Source organism: Colias philodice, chromosome 17 (assembly GCF_061535455.1).
Source record: "Colias philodice isolate Cphi_HAF_F1 chromosome 17, ilColPhil1 Martin Lab GWU primary, whole genome shotgun sequence".
Taxonomy (NCBI): Eukaryota; Metazoa; Arthropoda; class Insecta; order Lepidoptera; family Pieridae; genus Colias; species Colias philodice.
The window spans coordinates 9,229,860-9,253,374 of record NC_143102.1 but is presented as its reverse complement, the minus strand read 5'-3'; the positions used below and the strand labels follow the sequence as shown (position 1 = coordinate 9,253,374).

General features: G+C 33.9%; 2 protein-coding genes and 2 non-coding genes across 6 annotated transcripts in view; 2 read left to right on the top strand and 2 right to left on the bottom strand.

Annotated features, from left to right (window-relative positions):
- The window catches only part of LOC149481264 (rho-related GTP-binding protein RhoN-like), a 118,545-nt gene that overhangs the window by 2,502 nt on the left and 92,528 nt on the right, over nucleotides 1–23,515 (bottom strand). For all 3 annotated transcript variants that reach the window (XM_089705651.1, XM_089705649.1, XM_089705650.1), the window contains exons 3-6: nucleotides 7,354–7,441; nucleotides 4,115–4,224; nucleotides 2,356–2,490; nucleotides 12–155 (exon numbers count right to left, since the gene is read on the bottom strand). In XM_089705651.1, the coding sequence (XP_089561777.1) occupies nucleotides 12–155; nucleotides 2,356–2,490; nucleotides 4,115–4,224; nucleotides 7,354–7,441 (477 nt within the window). The remainder of the gene's footprint in view (nucleotides 1–11; nucleotides 156–2,355; nucleotides 2,491–4,114; nucleotides 4,225–7,353; nucleotides 7,442–23,515) is intronic.
- Nucleotides 1–23,515, top strand: part of garz (Sec7 domain-containing protein garz) — a 437,193-nt gene that overhangs the window by 393,923 nt on the left and 19,755 nt on the right. The window lies entirely within an intron of this gene.
- TRNAF-GAA (transfer RNA phenylalanine (anticodon GAA)) lies at nucleotides 5,092–5,164 on the bottom strand. Its single transcript has one exon. It is a non-coding gene; the product is annotated as a tRNA-Phe (tRNA).
- On the top strand, nucleotides 15,633–15,704 carry TRNAE-UUC (transfer RNA glutamic acid (anticodon UUC)). Its single transcript has one exon. It is a non-coding gene; the product is annotated as a tRNA-Glu (tRNA).

The window sequence follows — 23,515 nt, the reverse complement described above, 5'->3', positions numbered from 1 at the left end:
GCAAATCACACCTGTTGTTTAATCTGTTGCTTATTTAATTTCCCTAGGGCTGCTAGCGCTGCTATTTCGAAGGCATCTTTAACACCTTTACTGGAAGCACGAGCTGAGGTTTCCACGTACGTGGTCGCCCCAAGCTGTCTAGCTACCGATAGAGCCTGTAAAAAAAGAAATAATATAAGATTGAGCCTTTTATATATAAAGGAAATTTGAAAAATTTCTTTCCTTTTCTTCCAGGGTTTAAATTATTACCACTCTACCACGGGGACGGTCATAGCAAAAAGTAATTTTATGAACTGTTCTTGTTCTTAAAATAGTTGTGTATCACTCTACAGCTATGCAACGAATTTAATTCTAAAAATAAAGCCAGACGGAAAGTAATTATACAAGTAGTTTCACGAAAATTGGCTTGAAAAGTTTAACGTTTTGACGCTAAGACGTTGTGAGTTTGAAACCAGGATCTTAACAAGTATAGTGTATGAGGCACGTATTTTCAAAGTTTATATTGCAAAAAGTTTTTTTTTATATACTAGCGGTCCGCCCCGGCTTCGCCCGTGGTACATTTTTACGTTTTCTCTACATAAAAACCATCCTCGTACTTCATCATAAAAAAAGAATTATCGAAATCGGTCCACCCGTTCACGTGTGATGCCGTGACCAAGGAAAACGGGTTTCATTTTTATTTATATAGAAGATAGATTTTGATTGCATATACAATACTTTATACACTTATTAGTATATTCCAATGACCAATCCAATTTAAGAGTTTAAAATATGTACTTTTTAACACGATCAACATTTTACTGCCTAATAATACCTAGTAAATATTTTAAAATATGTAATCAGCATATACCTATCAGCAATGCTACATCAATTTGAACGTTTCTACGTATCGAATTTATTGGATTCCATAACCAGCCCCCCTAGTCAAGTGGCTTTCTGTTAGCGTAGCGTTCAATAGAATAGACTACGAATGTATGAGATTGACGTAGGCTGTAGATAAACGTATCTACAACGTATCTACAGGTTACGTCAATCTCATACATTCGTAGTCTATTCTATTGAACGCTACGCTAACAGAAAGCCACTTGACTAGGGGCGCTTGGCTATTCCATCTACGTTTGTATAGATTTGGCAGTAAACAGTAATTCCCGAAGCTTCGATCCAATTATTGTTGGACACATTTGATATTGGGTGTCGTTACTTCGAATTTACATTGTGTTTCTATTGCCTATATTTTGGGACGACCGTTAGTGTCATGATCTTCTTCATAGCTCGGATGTTGGTAATAAATCCTAGTCTACTTGTATGTGCGAGGATTTTGTATGCGTTTAGGGTGGGATTTCTTGAATTTAGTTAGAGATGTGCAGAAATTAGTGGCGTTTGATATTCATACTAGTGGTATTGTATGTGTGTCGAAATAAATAAATAAAGTGTCCTCACCTCTTGAAATAAATAAAGTGATGCTTAACTGAACAGTTATTTTCAGGATACTCTGATTAACGGTAAAAATGCGATACTTAACAAATTTTAAACTATTTTTAACGGGTAAGTAAGAGCTTGTATGATTGTATGCCTTGACAGGCCGAGTTTTGTTATTATTTAACGAATTAAAGATCCTTCTATAGTAACGTTCAATAAAATACAGTATACACCTCATGAATAGTTCCTTAACTGTTTCATTTATTCACTTCATTGTATTTAGTAAATAAAAATGATAATATTAACAATCTAGTTCACAGGATGGAATGTTAAATTGAAGTCTTTAGTAAAATGAAGTAATTTTACATTGACCCGAATTGATTCCGACAATTATGGTTCCTAGTTTTATGCTCTATTGATATGGCATTGAGTATTTGGGTAGCAAATTATTTAAATTGTTGTATACTTAGTTCTAGGTTTTAATTTACTTATTCGATGAGTTAACTATTAACTATTAAAGTCTGGGCTGATTTTTCAATCCTTGGTTGATACTTATTCGTCGAATAACGTACTAAACTACCATTTCAAAAATGTATTCTTTGGCCGTATTTGACAGTTAACGGGACATTTTAATATTATCGTGTAATTCTTTATTGGGCGGATAAGTTGGGATTGAAAAATCGGCCCTAAATAAAATTAGAGAGCAATACAAATAAATAAAAAAAAACATAATATATTTTGAATGATGTTTAAAAGTCCAGCTTTAAAATTGTTTACAAACCAGGGTATAAACATAATTCAAACGATAGTTTCATAACAATTCAGGGTATAAAAGGTTCGCAAGTTGGATTACAGCTAATTCAATTTATAAATTAACATTCTCTTTCAAATATAAACCAATTTACCTCTTAAAAAACATAAAAAAACAATACATACCTCTTCGCTCGTAACAGGATGGGTCCTCAGCTTGGATAGTATCGTAAGGGTCTCCTTGTCATGACGAAGGTCAGCTTTGCAGCCACACAGGACCACGGGAGCAGACCCTCCGTGTGTACGCACCTCTCTGTACCACTGGAAAGGGGATTGGTTTAATTTAAGCTTTAGTGGAAGGTAATAGAGATCCAATTGGCAAGTTGTTGGTACAAATGAAAGGTACCTATACTGTTTGTATGAAAGTAACAGAATGTATTAATTGAAAGAATACAGATTACAAATAACTTGAATGTGGGAATCATCCTAAATCTAGCCAGCGCTCATTTTTTAGCTTGTCCGGTGACTTACCGTAGATAATCCATAATCCATACTAATATTATAAATGCGAAAGTAACTCTGTCTGTCTGTCTGTTACTCAATCACGCCTTAACTACTGAACCAATTTGCATGAAATTTGGTATAGAGATATTTTGATACTCGAGAAAGGACATAGGATAGGTTTTATCCCGGAAATCCCACGGGAACGGGTTTTTCTTTGAAAACGCGGGCGAAGCCGCGGGCGGAAAGCTAGTTAATATATATATTCCTGTATATATAAATGTTAAAATGTTTGTATGTACTAAGTAATATCGGTAAGTATTCTTTAAAATACACTTCCTTCTTGGTACTGATGCCTAAGTTTGATTTCTACGGAAGAGGCCCGAAAAAATATGTTCATAATAAAGAAAAGTTATGATATCATGATTCAACTTATACATTCAGGATATTACAACACGTGTTGAAAGGCTGTATTTATGGAAAACTAGATTTCCGCCCGCGGCTTCGCCCGCATTTGCAAAGGAAAACCCGCATAGTTCCCGTTCCCGTGGGATTTCCGGGATAAAAACTATCCTATGTGTTAATCCAAGAGCATTTAGCACACATATTCTATTTAAATTTCATTGTAATCGGTTCAGTAGTTTTTACGTGAAAGAGTAACAAACATCCATACATCCATACATCCTTACAAACTTTCGCCTTTATAATATATATTAGACATTAGATATATTGTGCTGCTAAAATTTTATGACTCTAGCTACTCACGCAAAGTTAGCGCTTTTGCCTTGTAAATGTTGGAAGTTAGGTTATTTAAGGGCGAGCTATTTTAAAGGTTCCTCTTTGCATTGTTATAATAATGTACTTCGACGCAAAAATGGCGGTCACGTAATCTGTGACTTTTCCGTGTAACTCGATTATCATATTAACTCCACTTCTGAAGGAAACCTTTGGAGTTTTGGGACAAAAGTATTATTACGGCTTGAGCATTCAGAATACAGATAAGGTATTCAAAATACGGTCTGTGCGACAAATTGTATCTAAATCTGTTCAGTGGTTCGGAAGTGATCTAGTATCGATGTATAAGATGAATTGTGAAGAGTCATTGTACTATAAATCTGATTATAAAATAATAATGTTTCGTTGAAATAAATCAAGAACGTTTGTATTATTTTACCAGTTAGTAATGCTTTTATGTGTATAATTCATAGGTATGTTATATTTCGAAGCAAGTAATACATAGGTATAATAAAGATTGTAACTAAAATATGTTCTCAGTGGAATACCTATAATCTTCCTCTAACAATTAACAAAATAAAAGTAATAAGAACTACGTAAAAATATAATAACATTGTTTTGACAAAAGCAAGCTATATTCTCTATAGCCAGTTTCAAAGACTAGGTACCTTGCCACAAAATAACATAAATTAAATTCTTATCGAGTTACCTTAGCAGCGGCAGTGTTAAGGGACTCTGGTTCAGCAATATTGAAGCATAGCATGAAGATCTTGGCGTCCTGGTACGCAAGCGGCCGCACGGTGTCGTATGAAGGAGTTCCTGGGAAATAAAGATATTTAGAAAGAAAGAAAAAACATTTATTTACATTGTGTTTCATTTAAATGTGGTTACTTTTGTGGTAGCTGCAAAAATTAATAAAAAGTGTGACGTTTGTAGTAGGCGTTTTTAAATGTAAGAAAGTTATGTGAATTAAGTAGTGCATTCTAACCTGCTTAAACAATTATTTATTAAAATACATATGTGTATATATAGTAATTAATAATAGAACATATCAATATTTGATAGCTCTATGTAAGGCTCAATGTAAATAGTAACCTTGATTCCAGTATAAAATATAATTTCAAATTTGTATAACAGCAAGCGCAAAATCATCAGTAGGTACATACGAATTACGAACACAATGATAATTATCTTTTGAAAGAAATCAGTTCACTACGGACTTTCTTGTCCCCTCCTTGTTCCCTCATACAGATTAAAAATATTAATTCACAATTACTGTCATTGTCAAACGTCACAAAAACGTCGATATAATAATTCCACCCATATTCCACCATTGTATCACAATTGTATGGACCCTTGTATGGACCTCACTCAATCTACCTTCTTTATGTTTCCGGTCATGGCAGTGAAATGTATTTGAAAATAATAATGCGAAAATAGAATATTTTCTAAGCGTTTTACATTTTTTATGAGGTTTTGCATATAAATAATCCATAGATATATAAAAATAAATCATATTACTTAGTTATAACTTAAGAACGACTGAACAGATTTTCATGATTTATGGACGTCGTAATGGTTGCATCACTTAACTACTTCTTTGTTTTCAAGAATTATGAAGTAGGTATGGTAAAAGTTTTAACACCCCTTTCCATTTTTCAAGTAAAAAAATTAAAAAATGAATTTTGCCGAAACCCGGGATTGAACCGGGGACCTTTAGATCTTCAGTCTAACGCTCTCCCAACTGAGCTATTTCGGCGATGGAAGAATTCTTGAAAATATGATACGAAACATGTATAAAAAAAATAAAAAAATAAAGCATTCGTAGATAAGATTAAAATTAGAATAATTTACCCCAAAGGACGAAAACCGAAAACTTTGCAAAATAAATATTTGTTTTTAACTGAAATGAAAACATATTTAAACTTTAGACAAACCCATACACCGAAAAAAGTATAAGCAATTTCGTTGCAAAATCCAGGTGATCGCCAAATAGTTTTTTTTATTTTATAAAAAGTAGCGTTCGCAAAAGTGATTCGCCAGAGCTATCCATCCCATTAAAAACTTGTATTTTTACATACAATTTAAAGTCACAAGCAAACCTATAAAATCAATACTATTCACAAGTATTTCTTATCACTCCCGTATACGATTTTTCTACTAATGGGCACAGTGGATTTCAATTTGGATCCATTTCATTGGCATCATAATACCCTTGGCCGATGTCCAAGTCGATACACATCCACTCAAAATATTATCCTGCTTCAGCTGGAATGGATTTGCGAATTTACGATACGTATGCATTTGGTTCTTTAAACCGTTAAACGCGAACTCTAACTTTAAGTTTATATTATTGTCTCTTCTTAGATCATCATTACTAGTTGGATTACCTGGCTTTTTTAAAGGTCTGATATTTTTTTTTAATATAGCAATTCTTTATATATTAGAGCAATATCATTGTAGCAGGCAATCAATTGGTGTACCAACTGTGTACAGTGGGGTTTTAGTCGGTATGAATCCGACATAACCCACGGCTCCTTCCCCGGGGGCCGTGGGTATCTTTGGAAGATTTCCCCACTATAAAAAAAGGCTATCAATTGGTAACAAAAAAATAAAGTAGGGAATGACCCCTTTCACATTTAATCTTGAAGATCAAGATTTATTTAATTTGGCGTAACGACTGTTTAATTTTAATACAGAATAGTACGATCATAAAGACAACAGACTTTAGATAAAGCCTACGTGGAAGGTTATGCTGATCAATAATTGCTGATCATGGTATGTGTGTTAACACGGAAGTCCATGAAATAGCTAATAGTCCACGAAATGAACCCAATGAAAACAACAGGAATCATAACGACTCATCATAAAGTATATGACCAGCGCTTAAAATTTTATCACGCATGCGTATCATCAACGCCGATATATGTTAAAAGCATGTCGTAAACAATTACAAGCAAATATTGATAACGCATAACTGGAAACAGCAATAATGTACACAGTGTCCGCGGCTGGAATCAGTGACCTGATTCCTTGAAATAATACGCCGTTTAAGCCATTCATTTTGACAGTTTTATCATCACCGTTTATATTTGCAAGCATTGTTTGATCATATTGCTAATTGATATTTAAATGACGATTTTAAGGGCTTTCTATCATCTATGATAACTATAGCTATTATAGCAGTAGCGCACCTTCCTATCTCTTGTTCGCTTATGTATTCCTGGTACATTATTTACTTCTTGTTGTTGCTTGTTATCCGGTTATCAGAACTGTATTTTATTTACACACATACATTTTTGACGCAAATGTATTGGTAGTTAACACCGCATCATTAAACATTGCAATATAACAGTGTTTTCTAGTTTCACACGATGTAACGGCATCAAAAATATCTTCACAATGCAATGGTGTTAGAAGTGTATTCGAATTGTCAATTCATGATTGCGTTCTAGTTATTTTATTATCTGTGCAAATAATTTTACAAAGTAATGATTGAAGTTCGTAACGACGTCTCGTAAAAGTTGGACATTTTCGCAGCTTGCACTGAAATACACAATGTTGTTTATGGTCTGTATCGAAACTTTGCTGACAATGTTTGTGTACGCAGTGTATGTGTATTTTATTGGTATACGTATTTAGTTTGTTAGTTTCAGTTTGATTTATTGATAGTGATACCTTATTGCAGTAACTTTTGAACAACTTGTAGGAACATTTTCTTGTGACTTGTGAGACTACTTATATTAAAGTTTTTGTATCTTAAATTAATATGAATATTTCTTAATAACGATAGTATATGAAAAATGTTCGCAACTGCATAAACACAATATTACACAATAATAAAAATATCGCAATCTTATCCATTCCCCCTTTTTAAAAGATGAAAGCTTTGGATTTTAGGAAAACCATTTAACATGTTATAGGTTCATTTTTATAGTAGCTACTAACCTGATGTATCCCAAACAGAGAAGTTGACTCTATAGTCCGCGACCGTGCATGTGTAGCCGTACTTTTCGAAACCAGTTGGTGTGTATGCCTGTAACAAAGAAAATGTTATGGTTATTATTAACTAGCGACCCGCCCCGGCTTCACACGGGTGCAATGCTGATACTAAATACACTACAGAAAAACAGCTGTGAACGTTGTACAATATAAAAACATAGCGGCCCGCTCCGGCTTCGCACGGGTATAAAATATATAGCCGGGCGGCCGGCCGGTACCGCCGCAAACGCTACGTCCCGCAATTTTTAAATCTGTAATATCTTCGAAAATATTCACTTAAATCATACGGTGTAAAGGGCCATATAGATCTATATTAAATGAACAATGTATTCAAGGTATTTAATTGGTTAAGGATTAATGCTGTATTGGTTAAAATCGCTTCGAAAATTAGCCATTATTTGTCGTAAAAAGTAAATGACAAAAATAAGTTATTGTGGGTTATCCATAAGAGATAGACATATACCATCGCGGACTTTTCTGTAGACCTTTTCAATGTGTATAAATACCTACTTAGTACATTATTTTGATAAAACTCGTAGGGTTCAGCCTGCGTTTGCAATGTAAGCGGAATAAATGTAATTTTTTACGACATCACATTAGAAACCTCAAAAATAACAGTACTTCTCCACTATTTAATGGATGTTATTATACATATAAACCTTCCTCTTGAATCACTCTATCTATTAAAAAAAACTGCATCAAAATCCGTTGCGTAGTTTCAAAGATTTAAGCGTACAAAGGGACATAGGGACATAGGGACAGGGAAAGCGACTTTGCTTTATACTATGTAGTGATGATGATAGTGAAGTGATAATCACAATACGGATAATTTTCGATTTTTTTAATCTTTAAAAATTTCTCATTTAAGTGTCAAGCATTTGACTGCTATAAAACTCAATATTAAATTCTGATAAATATTATTAATTATCGTGCACAAAATTAATTAGAATCGTTCAATGACTTCAAGCTCCTTTCTTAGAACGAAATAAATTTTAGTATTAATTAAACTTAATAAGAATAAAGGATAAAGGTGAAATATTATTAAATTATTTGAACGAAATGCGAAGAAAGGTTAATTTGTACATTTTAATTGCCACATTAAATGTGCGACGAATGAAGAATAAGAATTATCTTCAAAGAATATTCTATTTTGGTGCGTTTATTAGTGGCTTGTATAAAAGAAAATCGAATAGAAAATTTTAACCCGGGTTGAACTTGGGTGCACAGCAGGTTAAATTATAAAAAAAAGACGGGTTGCACTCCGGGAGTGCCGGCAGAAGTGAAAACTTGATTATTAACGTTGAGCATGTTTGATATTTTGCAATGGTATCCGTCTTACGCTTTTTCGATCAGGTCACGTGTCCTGACGCGAGTTTAAGATTTTATACCCAACGCCCCTAAAGAAGTTTTCACTTCAATAAAATGTTAAATCCATACTAATATTATATAGCTGAAGAGTTTGTTTGTTTGTTTGAACGCACTCTCTCAATCTCAGGAAATAATTTTTCAAATCGGACCCGTGCCTTTTATTGAGGAAGGCTATAATGCTATATATCATCACGAAGACCAATAGGACCGGAGCAATGCAGGTAAATCCACAGGGCATAGCTAGTTACAAAAATAAAATAATAAAATATGACGTAAACTCCATAGAAATCATGACTGGGTGCAGGTCCACACTGCGAGCCTAGCGCGGTTGCGACGGCGGGCGCGAAATATCAAACGTATGAAACGCGCCTTTGCGTCCACATTGAAATGACTATGGCGGAAGCCTAGCGCGACGGTAATGAGCGAGCCAGCGCGCGTAGTTTTCAAACTCTCTTATCCGCGCGTTCTGGCCACACTACGGGCCTAGTCAGCAAGCGACCCAATGCGCGGACGGCGGGGGTATCAAACCATTTCGGTCTTGTCGCTCGACTTCTTATATTATATCCTTTATTGTTTTTCGTAAAATAGCGGTAAATACTTAATTGTTGAAGTGAAACTTCTTTATTTATAAGTGCGATTCAATCTAAAACACTTATACACACCACAGTAATTTTGTAGGGTATAATCTCAATTCTTCATATAAGATTCACCCGTTATTCCTCTGTTTTATTTATTTCGTGTACAACTTCTATAATGATCTGATCTCAAAATCGGACTGTCCAGTAAAAATAGCAAATCGTCCAAAGTTTGCAACACCCGAAAAACGTCGAACCGCTACTTGAGCTCGCGCGTCGGTGTGGCCACCGCGAGCGCCCGCTCGTCGCGCCCGCCTAGGCCGCCGCCACCGCGCATTCAGTGTGGACGCACACTTCTAGTTCTATTCAGGGGATAAATAGTTTCTTTAGCATTCACCTTAGATCATGTAATGGATGGAGTACGCTGGCAAATGTTCTAACTAAACTTTCTGCTGATTTTGGTGCGGGGAGGGTAACTCACACTATTGAAACACAATCACACATTCACAAAAATAATTTGTGTCACGAAAGTCGTAAAAATTTACGACCTTTTAAGCGACGAGTTTTTAAATTCAACTCTATCCCTAAGTTCATAAAGATTAAATTTGAATTTCATTCCAAGTTGTCTCGTGGGGAGTGTGGTTCAATATCGCGTTCTAAATTCAACTTTATAACTTATATCATAAAGATTAAATTTGTATTTATTTTAAAAGATAGTCTCGTAAGGAATGCGGTTCATTATCGCGTTTTAAATTCAACTTTATCTCTTAGTAGATAAAGATTAAATTTGTATATTTTCTTTCCATGATAGTCTCGTCTCTTTCTCTCTCGAAACATGACTCGATTATTTGTCTTGATCATATCGCTAAACGATACATCGACGATTATTAGAAATTGCATTTAATTAGAAATGTACGTTAAAAAATAAAAAAATATACACAAATTAAAGGTTATTCCATCTTTTTTAATATTCGACATGTTTGAATTGCTTCTGCAAGACTTGACAGTGCAAAACGGCATTTTTAGCGGAGCACTCGCAGACGTCCTTTCGATGTTTTACGAATACGCAGAGTGTTTGTAATCGATTACGCAAGTAGTTTTTATGAAAGCATAAGATTTTTCGATTCGAATAATCTTATACCTCGGCAAAAGGGGAAACGCCTGCGAGTGTTATCCATTACTTAATGATCTAAGGCATTCACAGTTGTGGACACAGCAAGTGCAATATCCCTGACGGAATAAGCGAGCTTGCCTTTGAAGTTGAACGATTAGGGTTGTCAATAAACAATTTATTAATATAAATTAATAGTTTAAAGGAAATGTTTATAGAAATACGATGCTTTGAAATAGTAGGTACTCGGGCTTTGGTCTCTTTGAGACCTTTATATATTAACTAGCTGCTCCGCGCGGTTTCACCCCCGTGGCTCCACTCCTGTTGCCCGTAGCGTGATGTAATATAGCCTATAACCTTCCTCGATAAATGGGCTATCTAACACCGAAAGAATTTTTCAAATCGGACCAGTAGTTCCCGAGATTAGTGCGTTCAAACAAACAAACAAACAAACTCTTCAGCTTTATAATATTAGTATAGATATTAATTGAAAGATTACGATTTATTCAGTTATTGTTGTTGGTATTACTGACATATAATCAGTTATATGTCAGTAATACCAACAACAATAATATCAGTATTGTTAGACGTAACTTCTGATTTGATATTTATGTGGATGAATAGTTGTCATTTTAGTTGTCACTGTTTCCTGTCCGAACATGCTTAGCTGTTGAATAGTATAAATTGCCGCGTTCCTTTTATTTGACTCGTGGCGCATTCGTACGAATCGTGCCTAGGGGCTCGGACGTTGTTTATACGACGTTCGACCCAACTACCCTCACTTTACTAATAGTCGTTGACTAGCTGCGTTTTGTTATCAACTACCTACATCAATTAGGTAGCTGTGTAGAATCGCAGTACATTCTTATTACATTTCAAACTAATATTTAACTAACTTCGCATTTTTTTTTTATTATATCAGAAGCGGGATAGAATTCAAGCCCATACTTTTTAAATGTGTTTAAAGTTTACGTAGTTTTGTAACGGCATACTGGCGTTTGTGTTTTTTCGTGCGTTGTGTAAAGTAAAAGTTTGTTACGTGGATTATTGTGACGGGAATGTAGTTCATCGAAGGAATTGTGTGTAGTGATCCAAATCGCTAGTTGAACTCTGGCGTTGAGGTATTGTCTAGTCGCTGACGTATCGTAGTGATGTATTTCACTAGTCGTACGAGCGTAGATATACCAAGATACGCGAACGGAGTGCCTATGTCATGTGGAAATGGTTATTGTTCTGTCAGGTCAGTGTGGCCGAGGCAGGATGGTTGTGTAATCCCGAGATGAACTACCGTGTAGTGTTTTAATACGAGAATAGGCGTACGAGGACGTACGATTGTCAGTATGGCCGTGTTAGACGTAACTTCTGATTTGATATTTATGTGGATGAATAGTTGTCATTTTAGTTGTCACTGTTTCCTGTCCGAACATGCTTAGCTGTTGAATAGTATAAATTGCCGCGTTCCTTTGACTCGTGGCGCATTCGTACGAATCGTGCCTAGGGGCTCGGACGTTGTTTATACGACGTTCGACCCAACTACCCTCACTTTACTAATAGTCGTTGACTAGCTGCGTTTTGTTATCAACTACCTACATCAATTAGGTAGCTGTGTAGAATCGCAGTACATTCTTATTACATTTCAAACTAATATTTAACTAACTTCGCATTTTTTTTTATTATAGTATTATATATTATATAATTACTAGCGACCCGCCCCGGCTTCGCACGGGTGCAATGCTGATACTAAATACACTACAGAAAAATTGTGAATGTTGTATAGGTATAAAAATATAGCGGCCCGCTCCGGCCTCCGGCATCGCACGGGTATAAAATACATAGCCGGGCGGCCGCAAACGCTACGTCCTGCAATTTTTAAATCTGTAATATCTTCGAAAATATTCACTTAAATCATACGGTGTAAAGGGCCATATAGATCTATATTAAATGAACAATGTATCCATGGTATTTAATTGGTTAAGGATTAATGCTGTATTGGTTAAAATCGCTTCGAAAATTAGCCATTATTTGTCGTAAAAAGTAAATGACAAAAAAAAGTTATTGTGGGTTATCCATAAGAGATAGACATATACCATCGCGGACTTTTCTGTAGACCTTTTCAATGTGTATAATACTTAGTACATTATTTTGATAAAACTCTTAGGGTTCAGCCTGCGTTTGCAATGTAAGCGGAATAAATGTAATTTTTTACGACATCACATTAGAAACCTCAAAAATAACAGTACTTCTCCACTACTTAATGGATCTTATTATACATATAAACCTTCCTCTTGAATCACTCTATCTATTAAAAAAAACCGCATCAAAATCCGTTGCGTAGTTTCAAAGATTTAAGCGTACAAAGGGACATAGGGACATAGGGACATAGGGACAGGGAAAGCGACTTTGTTTTATACTATGTAGTGATAGTGCAACCTTAATATAACGTACCTCAATATAACGATTTCCTCGATTTAACAAATTTTTCGTAATCCCCTTGAATTGTCCATAAGATTCAATATAAAATATCCCTTTACATTACGAACATTTTTTGCGAACAACCTCTTTATAACGAATTTTTAACTATCAAGAAAAGTATAAATACCTCTAATTAACGAATTTCGTCAACCCAAAACCTTTATATAAAGTTCCAACCAATGTAATGATTCTTAATCTCATAGTATGTGATTCATGTCGCGACAGGTTTCGACATGGTTTTGTTCGTAAAACGATCATTTTTGTTTAATTTAAATTGGAAAGTAATGCACGAACACTGCTGCTCGTCACTATTGTTAAAGATTCAAGTTGAAATGGATCAGAAAGTAAAAGACCTCTTTATAACGAATTTTAGACCAACCTAACCTCAACATAACGAACCTCAGTTCAACGAAATATTTGATTTAACGAATATTTATTTGTTCCCTTCAGATTTGTTATATCGAGGTTGCACTGTAATTATAATATCAGTATTATAAGGGAATATCAGTATAAAAGGTAAGTAATGCTACTTTATTTGCATACTGACGATATTGATATTCCTGCATTATAGACGTAAGCATTTAAAAGAAAAACCTCATATACTCGGGCGAAACCACGGGACGAAGCTAGTTAGAAATTTGACGTGTATGAAGTTATTATGCGAGTTAATTTGCGTATCCAGAGTTTATATTCATGATATAGTTTATTGCAGAACTATTTAAACATATTTATTTATTTAAACATGTGTGACAGCCCTATTAAGAACCAAATGGCTATCGGAAAGTAATGATGTCTGAAACGACTTTTCAATTCAGTCGGGTTTGAATTTATTCATATTCTAAAGCGAGCGTATTTGTTTGCTTTTCACATGTTATTGAGCGAAATATTTAAATAACTTTAATATCGCAGATAGAATGCGGATTATTTGAAAAGTCAATAAATATTTTAGAAATTCGTATGATACATATATTTCAAAATTTTAATATAACTTCTTGTGTGTAATAAATAATAATAATGCAGTGTAGATATGGTTTACTGCGAAGAATATTTTCTTAAAACGAGTCGTTCAAACTCAAAACTCAAACATTTATTTATTCAATTAGACTTCTTCTAGGAGCACTTTTGAATCGTCATATTTTAACATCTACCACGGTTAATAGTTTAACAACTTCGGTTCAGTAGTTTCAGAGTAACAAACAGACAAACATTAGCATTTATATAAGAGGTATTAGTTTAGAAGCCGGCTCTGTAAGCTCGGTGTTTATTTGTTTGAATTCTTGTACAAATGGAGTAAATTACTTGCTATAGTCTATAGTCGTCTCAGACAAACGTGGATATAGCTTTGTTTAGTTACTGGAAGTGGTATTTTTTTATAGTTCTGTAGTGATTTATTATAAACTATATTTACTTATGACTGTGAGAATAGAATTAATTGATCGATTAGAAATATTCATGTATTTGAAAAGATTTGTTTAAGTGTCTGTTTGTTACATCGATATAAGGGGTTTTTATTAAATTAATATTGTTGTATACACGATACATAATATCCCAATTATAGTTTTACAATTCTGCCTGTCTGTTTGTTTGTTTGTTCCGGCTAATCTCTGGAACGGGTGGACCGATTTCAACCGGACTTTCACTGTGAAATAAGGAGTAACATAGGCTTATTTTATAATTCCACGAGAACGAAGTCGCGGGCACAACTAGTTTTAAATGATATTATTTTAGGAATAGTTACAAAGTCTAGTATTTTGAGTCTTAAAAATAAACAAATTAAATATCCACTGAACTCTATATCTTTGTGAAGTGCACCGACCCTTGTATCATTAATGTTCTTAGAAAACTAAAGTCGTTATTGAAGACCTTTATCAGTACAAAACGATGTAGGTATGTATTTAGAAATAATATAAGCAATAGCAATTTAAAATAATATTCATTTATAAAGAAAAGGAATAAATCAAAATTATGATTTGATTTGATAGCGCTGAAATATCTCAGATAAAAAAAAATAAAAATGTCAAACGAATTGGTATGCGATGAGAGTTCCATTCGATTTTTGAACGAAAGTCGAACTTTTGAATCGCTTTTTTATTTTCTGTTCTTTAATTGGCAGATCGGCGCCAAAACGATTGCTGCTTCATATGCGGGTATAGATTGTCTAATCTAAAAATGAACGCCCCTCCACTAAACTTAATTGTTTCAATGTGTGAGGACAAATAATTATTGAACCACTTTATATGTGTGCGCGCGTCGATTCTACTGCAAACTTTGACACTCGCGCACTGATTTGTCAACTAATCGGGCGATCAGTTCAGGTGCCTAGCATTGTATGGCGGGGAGAGCGCGCTATGTACGGAATGACACGTCCGTTCTGTCGTGCATCGCGTCATTTATGCACTAGTTGGCCAACTGGTCCTGTCGTTCGGGCATGGACGGGACTGGAGGACTGAACGACCAATGAGGCAGACCAATTTGTGTGTATTGCGTCTATACACGTACTTTGAATGTGAGCGTAAACACAGTGGAGGGGCGTTCATTTTTAGATTAGACAATCTCTACCTACGTTTTAGGAAGAATCATAAAATATTTATGTACATACTTTACATTACATACATATTTTAAACACATGTTTAATATTACTGTTTGTGCTATTATATTTGTTTTAGATACCATTGTTTAATTTCGGTTAGCATCTCAACTCCCGTATGGTCTAGTGGCTAGGATACCTGGCTTTCACCCAGGAGGCTCGGGTTCGATTCCCGGTACGGGAAACACCTTTTAATTTTGTTTTTCATAAAATTAAATTTTTGGTGGTTTCTGTTAAACTAAAAAATAAACAGGATGCTCCAGTTCTCACGGTCCGTTTATCCTAAACAAGAGCAGGTACAATTTTTTGTAGCAATTATCTCCATGTGAGATGAAAGTTGAAACCCAGCAGTCAAGTGTATGCTTTATATTTTTCCAAAATTTCTTATCTAAGTCTTTATGAATGGATATTTGGAACTTTCTTACCTTTTTTTTTTTAATTTTAACAGCTAAGGCGTAATTTATTATTATGCGAATCTTTCAGTAGCAAAAATTTAGAATTATTTGCGAATTATTTCTCTGTTTCAGTAAGATGAGGAAAACTTGAAGAGTATTATGATCATATTATTTTTGGATATAACATAAGCTTTTCCTTATTTTCCATTTTTATACAAATTATAAGAAATCGCTTTTGCGAACAAAAGCAAAAACAATCGTAATCCTATTAAAAACACTTGTATAAAACAGATTTAACCTTTGAACATAATATTGATTTCTATAAGATTTCTATAAATGTGTATTTCTAAACAAATATTGTACCACAGATAAGTAAAACATCAACAAAATATTAATTCCACACATTTGATAACTTAGCGAAGTCCCTTTCGTATTTACATAATAATAACGCTAAATGTTAATTTATACCCACATGAATATTCAAAGTTCATAAGCGAACAGAAGTTTACCATGACGTCATAGCAGTATTACATCCAGTGTGGAAAAGTGATGGCGATATACGATCTATATAGCGCTGTCCTTTTTCCACACGGGAAATAATACTGCTTTATCATGCTCCTGCGAGAGCTCAAAGTTACCCAATTCGTATCTACATAACATTTACTGGCAACATTAAGATGCTTCCACGCGAATAACTTGCGAACTTGGTAAATTTTAATTCAAATTTATTACTGGCAATTATTCTGAGGCTTATAATTTTTTGCGCTCATTATGTTTATGATATAACTAGCAATGCCCTGCGGCTTCACTCGCATAGATAGCGATATCGTTACAGTGAAAAGTCTACTATAGGTCGGACTATAGGTTTAATTTTTAATCACATGAAAATCACCTTTACCCCGTCCCGCACTACGGCCTTTTTTTTTGTTTTAGTGGGGAAATCTTTCATAGATACCCACGGCCTCCGGGGGAGGGGCCGTGGGTTATGACGGATTCCTACCGACCAAAACCCCACTGTGTTCCGTCAAGACGCATATTGGTAGAATTCCTCCGTGACCCCCGCACTACGGCCTGCTCGAACAGTATACCTACTATTTTCTGTAGATTGACACTTTTAAAAATTCGTTATATCTTTTGAATGGAATATCCAATTCTTTTCATTTAAAAAGTATTTTGCTGGTATTGAAACAGTCTATAGTAAAACATCATTTAATGGGATAAGGATTAATATATGTGTATGGATAACATGGTTTGATTACTGTCGGCACTTCTATTTACTTTGAAAACGTAAAAAAGTTGTTGTAGTAACATAACTACTGAAGATGGACATATGGTATCGCGGACTTTCTTGTAGATATTGATCCATTCTATAATACCGTAGAACATTTTTTTGTTCTATCTTCAATAGATTCTGCAGCGCACGCGATGACAGAAATTTTATTGAGGATTTTTTTACACCTTGGGTTACATTATTGCATTTTTGGTAAGGATCTCTAATTTTTTTGAAAATGCAATATAGCCTATGTTGCTCAGTAAAGATGCAGCTTTCTAATGGTGAAAGAATTTTTGAAATCGGTCCAGTAGTTTTTGCGTGAAAACCATACATACATACATACATACATACATACTTACAAACTTTTCCTCTTTATAATATTAGTATAGAAGTATAGATTTTAGGCACTGAATTGTTTTGTTTTGTTTCTATTTTGGTTAAAAAAATTAAAATTAGATTGTTTTTTTAGTACTTTTTAATATGTAGTTACCTACTTATAGTAATTTATAAAATTAATTATGTTAATTATGTGCTAGGGTTTATTATACATCCAGTAAACACCGTGAAAATTAAAAAAAAAATATAAAATATTAAAATAACCATCTCTTTTTATATCCCCTCAAGGATGTTGGACATCGTAAGACTTTAAAAACTTCCCTTGATGACTGTTAATTTAAACTTTAAGAACTGCTTTTATATTTTTTTTCTGAAAATTAAAATTACTCCGCTTTCGTGATATTTTATCCTTTGAGTATAATTGTTTTTAACGACATCATGATTATTATATTTTATCATCCACCTTTATTGTTTATTTTATTACAAGCTATTAATAAACTTATTATTAAAACATTTTTATTATTTTCTTTTATTTATAACTAGCTTACCGCCCGCGGCTTCGCCCGCTTTGTCTAAAACCTAATCCTTACTAATATTATAAATGCGAAAGTAACTCTGTCTGTCTGTCTGTCTGTTACTCAATCACGCCTAAACTACTGAACCAATTTGCATGAAATTTGGTATGGAGATATTTTGATACCCGAGAAAGGACATAGGCTACCTTTTATTGCGAAATATGTACCACGGGCGAAGCCGGGGTGGACCACTAGTAAATTATATACTAAAATCACAGAATAATAATAATATACTACGAATACAACTAAAATCTTCCTCTTGAATTACTCTATCTATTAAAAAAACCGCATCAAAATCCGTTGCGTAGTTTTAAAGATTTAAGCATACTGCAAAGGGACATAGGGACAGACTCAAGGGCATGCAGAACCGAGTCCGGTTCCAAGTTTCTGAAACCCGGTTCCAAATCGAGCTCAGAACCGGGTAGAACCGGGTTACCCGGTTCTTTTATAATACTTCGGAAAAAAATACGAAATTAAACAAAAGTAACTGTAAAAGTACCTGATGGGCCTTTTATTTTACGCGGCTTGTGTCTTATTTTATTAAATTAATAAAGAAACAAAATTTCAATACTTCTCTTTATTTATCAGTCTTATAAAAGTACCTTGTTATCATAATATCACATATAAACTTAAACCTTCTGTAAAGCATAAAACCGGCGAAGTGCGTGTCGGACTCGCGCTCCGAGGGCTCCGAGCAAACCTTATTGCACGCCTCATAAGCGAAGCGTTGAGGTGGGTACTACTGTCACTTCGCGCAAAACATCTGATTTTTCAAACTTAAAATGTCTTTATGTATCATACATTGCACTTGTAAGATAATACATACACACACATATTAAGAAAAAACACTATTTTTAATATTCATGATATTTTTGATGTCATTTTTGTTATTTAAACTAGTTAAAAAACAGTTTAAAAAAGTTCTGTCTTGGACGTCCGTGTGTCTGTATGTGCGGAGGATTTTCTTGTTAACACGATAGCGACCGAAATACTTTACTAATCGAGTCTTTTTTGCACGCCTCATAAGCGAAGCGTTGAGGTGGGTACTACTGTCACTTCGCGCAAAACATCTGATTTTTCAAACTTAAAATGTCTTTATGTATCATACATTGCACTTGTAAGATAATACATACACACACATATTAAGAAAAAACACTATTTTTAACGTTCATGATATTTTTGATGTCATTTTTGTTATTTAAACTAGTTAAAAAACAGTTTAAAAAAGTTCTGTCTTGGACGTCCGTGTGTCTGTATGTGCGGATCCTTTTTCTTGTTAACACGATAGCGACCGAAATGCTTTACTAATCGAGTCTTTTTTTTCTCTTACGCTTGAGTATGCTCAGGAATAGAACCCTTTCATTTTTCAGGGTCTGATTCCATGTGGTTTAATTGTTATTAAATAAACAAAAATAATAATTAATAAATATTTATTAAAAAAAAATTATGAGGCGTGCACTTTTGGATTTTCCAAATTATTTTTTCTCTTACGCTTGAGTATGCTCAGGAATAGAACCCTTTCATTTTTCAGGGTCTGATTCGATGTGGTTTAATTGTTATTAAATAAACAAAAATAATAATTAATAAATAATTATTAAAAAAAATTATGAGGCGTGCACTTTTGGATTTTCCAAATTATTTTTTATAATGTTGTAACTTTAAAATTTATGTTTCTGGCAATTTTTCCTTTATCTGTGTTATAAGACGTTACTTTTAACAAAATTTAAAGGCTCTGTGTTCCTGAAAAGTACCCAGCTGTAGGTTTTGAGTCCCATGCGAATTCCAAATGTCCCATCGAAATTTGCGAAAATTTTCAGCATTTACGGCTGTATCTTTTGATGCGATGGCTTGTGAGTTTGACTTTTTCACATAAAAGGGACCGAAAACTTGAGTATTCGATATAAATTTTAGCTTGATACCAAAAACAAAAACATGACTGGATCATTATATGAAACAGTAAAATCAACAGCTTTTCAAATTCACGACAAATGTAATAAAAATATTTCTGTAGCCTAATTTTTGTCATTTTCGAAGCCTAATTTTTTTTTTGGTAATGCAACCGTAGGAAACTTATAGCGTCTAAGGTTAGACAACCAATCAGAGCCACGCTTAAGGCGTGGCACGAAAATTCGCGATGCACGTGAGTCTGACGTTGCCAGATACAATAAATTTGTTAAAATAATGCATAAAAAATTTAAATAATACTTTATATTTTAATATTTTGGTCGGAACCGGGAGAACCGGGTTTCATACAATTCAGACCCGGTTCTCAAGATCATCAAAAAACCCGGGTTTACCCGGGTTTTTCGGAACCGGGTAAACCCGGGTGCATGCCCTAGGACAGAGAAAACGACTTTGTGTTATAACTATGTAGTGATATGTATTTTTAATTGTTTTCTTTGTTGTGTATTTCATGCAGCTTTTAGAAATCGTCATACGACATTATCGGTAGGCACGATGTTTTTGTTAATTTTACAGAAAATAAGTTTAATAAAGATAATTTTGTAAATAATTGATTGTCGTTTAACATTTTGTTTTTCTGTTATAACTGGGTGAGCTTTTCCTACATAATAAACTTAAAAAAATTGTCTCTGGTTCGTCAAGCAAGAACATTCCAAGGATTGTTATCTTCCCAGAATCGATGTGGATTATTCGAGTAGAATGAATGCTCGGAAGAAATCTCTCGATTGGAAATGTCAGTTGGTGAGCGGACCACCGCCAAGTCTGGGAAACCATTGGAGTAAGACCCCGCGAATTTAAGTGATTAGAGGTATTGTGGGGTCAGGGAAAAATGGTTGGTTGTAATACGGAAAGACTTGAAATAATTTTCTAATTAAATAAGCCTCGTGGGAATGCTTACCGTGTATGGAATATTCGACAAGATGGCGTATGGTAGCTGGCTGGGGAGAGGTGTTCATATTTTGGCAATGTTTTTGTAATGTGTCCTAGTTTTCGTTATAAGCAGATTATTTTGCATTCAATACTTATTTGTTAAATTTCATGTGTAAATAAGTTTTATTTATAGGTAAACTTTATTCGTTCGCGATCATATCAAGATTGAATAATTCTGCGTGAAATTTTGAAATATTTTTTATATTTTGTTACCTATTAAAACCTACATTTAATTATATCACTTTAACAATCAACAAACAATTAACAATTAATCGTCCTACCTAATAATTTTAAAAGGGACGTAAATCGTTCTATGCAATATATGTAATTAACTAATTACACGTATTTATGTAGATTTTAATTTTGTAAATAACATCCTACTAATATTATAAATGCGAAAGTTTGTGAGGATGTGTGTGTGTGTGTGTGTGTGTTTGTTACTCTTTCACGCAAATAATACTGAACCGATTACAATGAAATTTAGCACACATATAGAGGGTAACTTGGATTAACACATAGGATAGGTTTTATCCCGGAAATCCCACGGGAACGGGAACTATGCGGGTTTTTCTTTGAAAACGCGGGCGAAGCCGTGGGCGGAAAGCTAGTCAGATATATAACAGCCACGATTTTATAATATTTTGTATACAAAATCTAAATATAACCCATAACAATCACAGCTTACTTGCCTCCTGCAGGAAACACGTGTTAACAAATAGATTTGACCTCTTTTCTATAATCCTAAGGTTATTTTAGTATCAATGCGTGGTCCATATCTTTTCTATTCCAGCAACCACACGGGGTATTATTAAACTATTGTAAAGATACGAGTATATTTTCAATACTTTATTATCTCCTTTGGTACTTATCTTTAGAAATGTGTAGGTTGCAATTTTCTTGTTGTAATATTTTAACGTCTATTTAAACAGATAGGTACTTGAAGGATATTCTACAACAAACATGGGGATTGTAAGCTTATTTTGTGTTTAATGTAAGCCTAAAAAGTTTTATTACATAAGTTAGCACTGGCAAATACTAATGCCTTTCAGTGAAAATATATAATATACTAGCGGTCCGCCCCGGCTTCGCCCGTGGTACATATTTACGTTTTCTCTACATAAAAACCATCCTCGTACTTCAAGGAATATAATAAAAAAAGAATTATCGAAATCGGTTCAGCCGTTCTCGAGTTATGCGCTTACCAACACATTTTGCGATTCATTTTTATATATAAGAAGATTATGTAAGTAGATACTAGATAGACACCAACTACTATTTTTATTTTGAATAAACTCAGCAGACATCTTTAAAAATCCATGACGGACAAAGTCACGTGCAACGGCTAGTATAAGTAATATTTAGCAAACAATAGTTCCCTTGATAATTTCAAAACGACCCAGAATCGTATTGGTCATCGATTAGCATTCCATCTTGTTGATTTGAAACAGTAATCCGTTTGTTTTGCAATTTTGCTTTATTATCGTGTACCTATTGCTCTTGTTTTTATTGTTAGTACCTATTTCAGTTAAAAACAATAATAAAGTATATAATAAGTAATAATAAAGTAATGATAATAATTGGTAGATACATAATATAAGAATAGTTTTAAATAAATAATTGTCATAACATTTTTTTTTAAAGATCAATTTTCAAAATTACTTAGTATAGAAATTAGTCTGATATCTTATCTACCCTTGAGGGTTACGATACCCTTATTTGTTGCTTGATCTCTAATATTTATAACTAGCTTCCGCCCGCGACTCCGTCCGCGCGGAAAAATTAAGATTTATTTTTTTTCTACGTATTTTTCCGGGATAAAAAGTATCCTATTTTATGCCCAGGATAATAATGTATAATTATACAAAGTTTCATCGAAATCGAACCGTTAGTTTTCACGTGATGCCTTCACATACAGACAGACAGACAGACAGACAGACAAAAATTTTTTTTATCACATATTTGGGTTTGGTATCGATCCAGTAACACCCCCTACTATTTATTTTTTCAATATTTTCAATGTACAGAATTGACCCTTCTACAGATTTATTATATCTATTAATATGTATAGATAGATTAGCACCTCTGTTTCGCTCAGGGATGTAAAAATTAGATATGTTACTTAGAAATAATGTACCTTGATGAAGGAATTTTCAAAATCGGTAATGTAGCTTTTGAGTACTTACTTTTAGTAATATTAAAAGTAAACGGTTTTGAAGTTTTAAAGCATCTTGGATTGACAAATATACTACTAGCCGCTCCGCGCGGTTTCACCCCCGTGGCTCCTTTCCTGTTGGTCGTAGCGTGATGATATATAGCCTATAGCCTTCCTCGATAAATGAGCTACCTAACACCGAAAGAATTTTTTAAATCGGACCAGTAGTTCCCGAGATTAGCGCGTTCAAACAAACAAACAAACTCTTCAGCTTTATAATATTAGTACAGATAATAACTATAGGTAAGAAAGAAAGAAAGAAAAAAATATTTATTGCCACATTTACACACTTAAAAACTACTTATATTACTA